This window comes from Ranitomeya variabilis, chromosome 1, assembly GCF_051348905.1.
Source record: "Ranitomeya variabilis isolate aRanVar5 chromosome 1, aRanVar5.hap1, whole genome shotgun sequence".
In the NCBI taxonomy this organism is placed as follows: Eukaryota; Metazoa; Chordata; class Amphibia; order Anura; family Dendrobatidae; genus Ranitomeya; species Ranitomeya variabilis.
This window is the reverse complement of record NC_135232.1, coordinates 669224562-669228910: the sequence shown is the minus strand read 5'-3', so window position 1 is coordinate 669228910 and position 4349 is coordinate 669224562. Positions and strand designations below refer to the sequence as shown.

At 42.4% G+C, this 4349-nt stretch overlaps 1 protein-coding gene across 2 annotated transcripts; it reads right to left on the bottom strand.

Annotated features, from left to right (window-relative positions):
• Positions 1-383: 383 nt before the first annotated feature.
• On the bottom strand, positions 384-4049 carry LOC143816345 (protein kinase C theta type-like). Of its 2 annotated transcripts, XM_077296625.1 has the most exons (6): positions 3970-4049; positions 3799-3861; positions 3166-3304; positions 2310-2501; positions 1577-1705; positions 384-969 (listed from the first exon to the last, which is right to left on the bottom strand). In XM_077296625.1, exons 1-6 carry the CDS (start codon positions 4041-4043, stop codon positions 790-792), a joined length of 777 nt encoding a protein of 258 aa, XP_077152740.1. In that variant the 5' UTR covers positions 4044-4049; the 3' UTR covers positions 384-789. The 2 variants fall into 2 exon arrangements, with proteins under 2 accessions (XP_077152740.1, XP_077152828.1); XM_077296713.1 differs by lacking the exon at positions 384-969 and having other exon boundaries at positions 1592-2205.
• Positions 4050-4349: the final 300 nt, after the last annotated feature.

Sequence of the window (4349 nt, the reverse complement as noted above, 5' to 3'; positions counted from 1 at the left end):
ACAGAAAAATGGGCCAACACATCTGTTGGTATAAGTGCAGTGTGTAGGTGCGCTGCGCATTCACACTGTTTCTATTAACAAACAAATTCTGGTATAAAAACAATGAGAAAATACCCTGCAGTAAGCAACTAAATAATGGTAGTATTAGCCCCTTAGTGACGGAGCCAATTTTTACCTTTAAGAGCCAGTCAGTATGCACATGCGGTGACTCTGCCGCCACACTGCACAGGAGTCGAGGCTTCGGAGAGAAGGACACATCTCTGATTATATTATAGATGTATGTTTTATGTCACTTTGGATATCACTTAATTCTTACAGATGTATTATATATATCACATACTGGTAACAAATACAGAAATACATGAGATACATGATGATGATATTCAATCATTAATCATTTTATTTTTTTTCTCCTATCAGTATATTTTGAGTTGTGGGAGGAAACCGGAGTACCCGGGGAAAACCCACACAGACACGGGGAGAACATACAATCTCTGCGCAGATGGTGTCCCAGATTTACACCCAGGAGCACCGCGCTGCTCGCCAACAGTGCTAATCACTGCGCCACCGTGCCGTCCTGTAGTATGACGGTCCTTCATCTCCAAGCAGCATGCCAGCCAGGTGAGTTATGGGGCAGCAATAGAGAATGCAGGACACTATGGTCTCTGATATGTAACAGAGTAGATGGAAGAACTCGGGGGTGGAATTCCAACAGACCCCGCCTGTTTCTTCAGACCACACCCAAGTCCACGCCTCCCTGACCCAGTAGTCAGGTATTGGGGGAGGGGACTATGTTATATTTCCATTGCCATTATTTCTGCGGCTTTCAATGCTCTTCCACCTGTTGCTGATATAGGAGAAACCACAGAACAGCTGCTGGTCTTCCGGGGTAACAGGTGGTTTCTGAGCTTCAATGCCAGACATCACTTGGTCTAATTCAACTTGTTTGCTCGTTTCCAAAACTGGGATCTATAGAAGAAAGACAAATCAGTCTGGTTACTTCATTAAGTATTTAATTATATCCGTCCCCTCCTGAGGGCACCTGTACAGATTGTGGATGAGCCGTGGTAACCGTGTGCAGGTTACCGCTAATCGCCATGATGCATTGTTACCTGCAGCTTGAGAACAAGTACTGGTGCTGCCTGGCAATCTGCGGTATCCACATCTGCTACAACTGCACAATAAATGTTCACACATTGCAACCACATTGGGTTGTTTTGCCGCAGTATCAACAAAAATGCATATTTTTGCCATGTTTTTTTCCCCCAAAATGGGAAAGCATTATGGCTTTTTCGCAAAAAAAGCACAGTGTGAACGCAGCCTAACGGATCCAAGTTATTCACTAAATGGCCTTCTGAAGAATTGGGGACAATAATTACACTTTTGAAAAATATTTAAAAGCCTGTCCATCCTGCCCCATACTGTAATTCCACCCATTTACCAGCAGGGGAGGATAAACACATTCTGGCTTACACTATGTAGGATTGTTACTCATTATTTGAGGATTTCTTACACATATTATCACATTACGCAGATGAGGAGGTGACATTATAATAAAATAACGCTGTGCACTTACAGGTGTCATTGTAAATGGTGGACGTGACCTTCCCACCTCTAATTCTTCCCAGTTTATGGGCGAGAAGAATGGATGTCCTTTTAAATTGCTGCAAACATCCTGCCTCTTCTTTGGTGTTTTACACAAGAGCTGCAAATAAATAAGAACCATTATTATATCACAAGTAATAATAGAAATAATCTCAGAAAAACAGCAGTTACAGAATTATTTTATCATTTTCTTATAGAAAGATGAATTATTGAAAACAACCATTGCTAAAAAGAAATACGATAGGACAGGAAAGGATAATACCGCACAGGACAGGATAGGATAGGACAGGGACTGGAAAGTACAGGACAGGATGGTACAGGACAGAATCGCATAGGATAGGACAGGATAGGATATTAAAGTACAGGATAGGATATTAAAGTACAGGACAGGATAAAACAGGATAGTATAGGATAAGCCATCAGAAGTCGATCAGTTAGGAACCGATACTCAATAATCCTGATGATTAGCTGTGTGAAGAGGTTTTGGTGAGCGCCGCAACCTCTTTCTTGTATGAATTGGCCTGTAGATAAGAACGCTGTACATATAGGAGAGGCTGTCCCAGGGCTCCAGCATTGTCCCAATTCTTCTGTTGGATAAAGCTGAAATACCCAACACAGAGGTGATGAAATGTACAATGTATTATCAAAACTCAAGACTGATCTATCCTTCCTATGTCTCCAGGTATAAGTGTCTATTTACTCACTCTCGCTATGACATCCCTGAGCTGAGAATCCATGGTGTTTGGATAGCAAGGTTTGTCACATTTCACTGAACGGGCAAGCCTTCGAGAACACTGACCAGAGTAAAACGGGTAAGATCCTGTGGCCATTTGGAAGACTATGACCCCAAAAGCGAACAGGTCGACCGTGTAATTAAAGGGCTGTCGACGAACCATCTGTGGAAACATAAGATTAGAAGAGTAAGTTAGTACATTGTCCATCCTGGGAGAGAGAAAACAACCGTGGTCAATGTTTACTGGTAGTGTTTTTCCACATCTAAGCCCCCATACATAATACATGTCAGCCAAAAGATCATTTGGTTGATAGCTACCTCTGAAATCGAGAAGCCCCAGTACACATTAGACTGTTTATTTATTTTTTATGCTTTTCTTATATAGCGCTATTTTATTCCGCAGCGATTTACATACATTATCATCACTGTCCCCAATGGGGCTCACAATCTAAATTCCCTATCAGTATGTCTTTGGAGTGTGGGAGGAAACCAGAGAACTCAGAGGAAACCCATGCAAACACGGGGAAAACGTTCAAACTCTTTGCAGATGTTGTCATTGGTAGGTTTTGAACCCAGGGCACCAGCACTGCAAGGCTGCAGTACTAACCACTGAGCCATCATGCTGCTCTAGGTTGATCCTTCCGATATAGTCCAGTTCGGCTGACTTCAGTCTAATATATATGGGGGCCCTTACACAGTCCATCTATTAGGTAGCGTTAGTAAATGTGGGCCGCTGTGGAGATAGATCTGTGATTCCACAAGCTCCACATTAAGTGAGAATTGCAGGTGGATAATAAAGTATGAGATATTAGTAGTCACATAGTCACCTCAGGAGCCATATAGCCAGGTGTGCCGTAAAATTCACTGATCTTCTGAGAGCCAAATACATTGATAGCAGCAAGGCCGAAATCAGCAATCTTAGCGTGTCCATCACCGTCCAGAAGAATGTTGTCTGGTTTTAAATCCCTTAAAAAAAGAAAGAAAAATAGTTCTGTGAATCAGACATAGATGAGCTGTAGTGCTTGGGTTGCTGTGGGGGCTTCACAGGACCACTCACTAAACACTGGGGGCAGATTCACTACTCCTATCTTGTGTAGACATATACCAGGCTGTCTGAAAATGCGCCAAATTCATCACAGTGACCGTTTGACAAATTTGGAGCATCTTCAGAGACTTTTGTCCGATGTTACACCACTGTTGTTTTGATTACTTAGAGCCAATGATTTTCACAAAAATCTGGTTACATTTTAGTTGCACGTTGCGACATTGTAAGCCACATGGATGGAAAGCCTTGATCTTCGAGTGAGCCCCAAAAAGGGTCTAAAACACTTTATAAATGTGGTATAGGTCATGTTCACCAGATTTTTGGCACAAATAACACCACAATTCTGGCACATTTAACTACTGTATTTCCCGTAGTAAATCTTTCCCTACGTATAAAAAAAGAAATGACTTATTACCGGTGAATAATCCCCCGACTGTGAAGAAACTGTATTCCACTCAAGATTTCTGCTGCAAGGAACCTAATAAGGAAGAAAAAAATCCTATCAGCATTAATTGTTCTACTGAACCACTAATAACTATGAGGGGAGACAGCGGCCACAGATATCCCAGAGCGGCTGTTCTCTTACCTGGTCGTGCAGACATCCAGGGGGGCTCTGGAATTGATAAATGCAGTCAACTCGCCACCAGTCAGATATTCCATGGCATAAAATGCATAGTCCTGTGCGAGAGGAGGGAAGATGATTGATTGTAAATAATGCAGATTTTATCCATCCTGATAACATTTACTGGTTCTGGGACCTCTACTGTATGTTCAGAAGACATGTCTCCTTGTCTGCACACACTGGAGAGGTGTCCAGGGTGAAAACTAAGTCAAAATCCTCTAATGATAACCATCAGTAATGGCGCCCAGGGCATACAGGCACACAGATCATGCAGCAGGGCTTCTCATTTCCACGGGCAAAGATTGAATTTACAATCTAATGGAACCAACTGGACATGATTGGAA

Excerpts from the sequence above, each read along its gene's own strand:
- LOC143816345 (XM_077296625.1), bottom strand. The coding sequence starts at position 4,043 with ATGGAATATCTGACTGGTGGCGAGTTGACTGCATTTATCAATTCCAGA. Across the intron at positions 3,305-3,798 it reads AGTCGGGGGATTATTCACCG|GGATTTAAAACCAGACAACA; the intron begins GTAATAAGTCAT and ends TCTTTTTTTAAG. Across the intron at positions 2,502-3,165 it reads CTGGCTATATGGCTCCTGAG|ATGGTTCGTCGACAGCCCTT; the intron begins GTGACTATGTGA and ends ATGTTTCCACAG.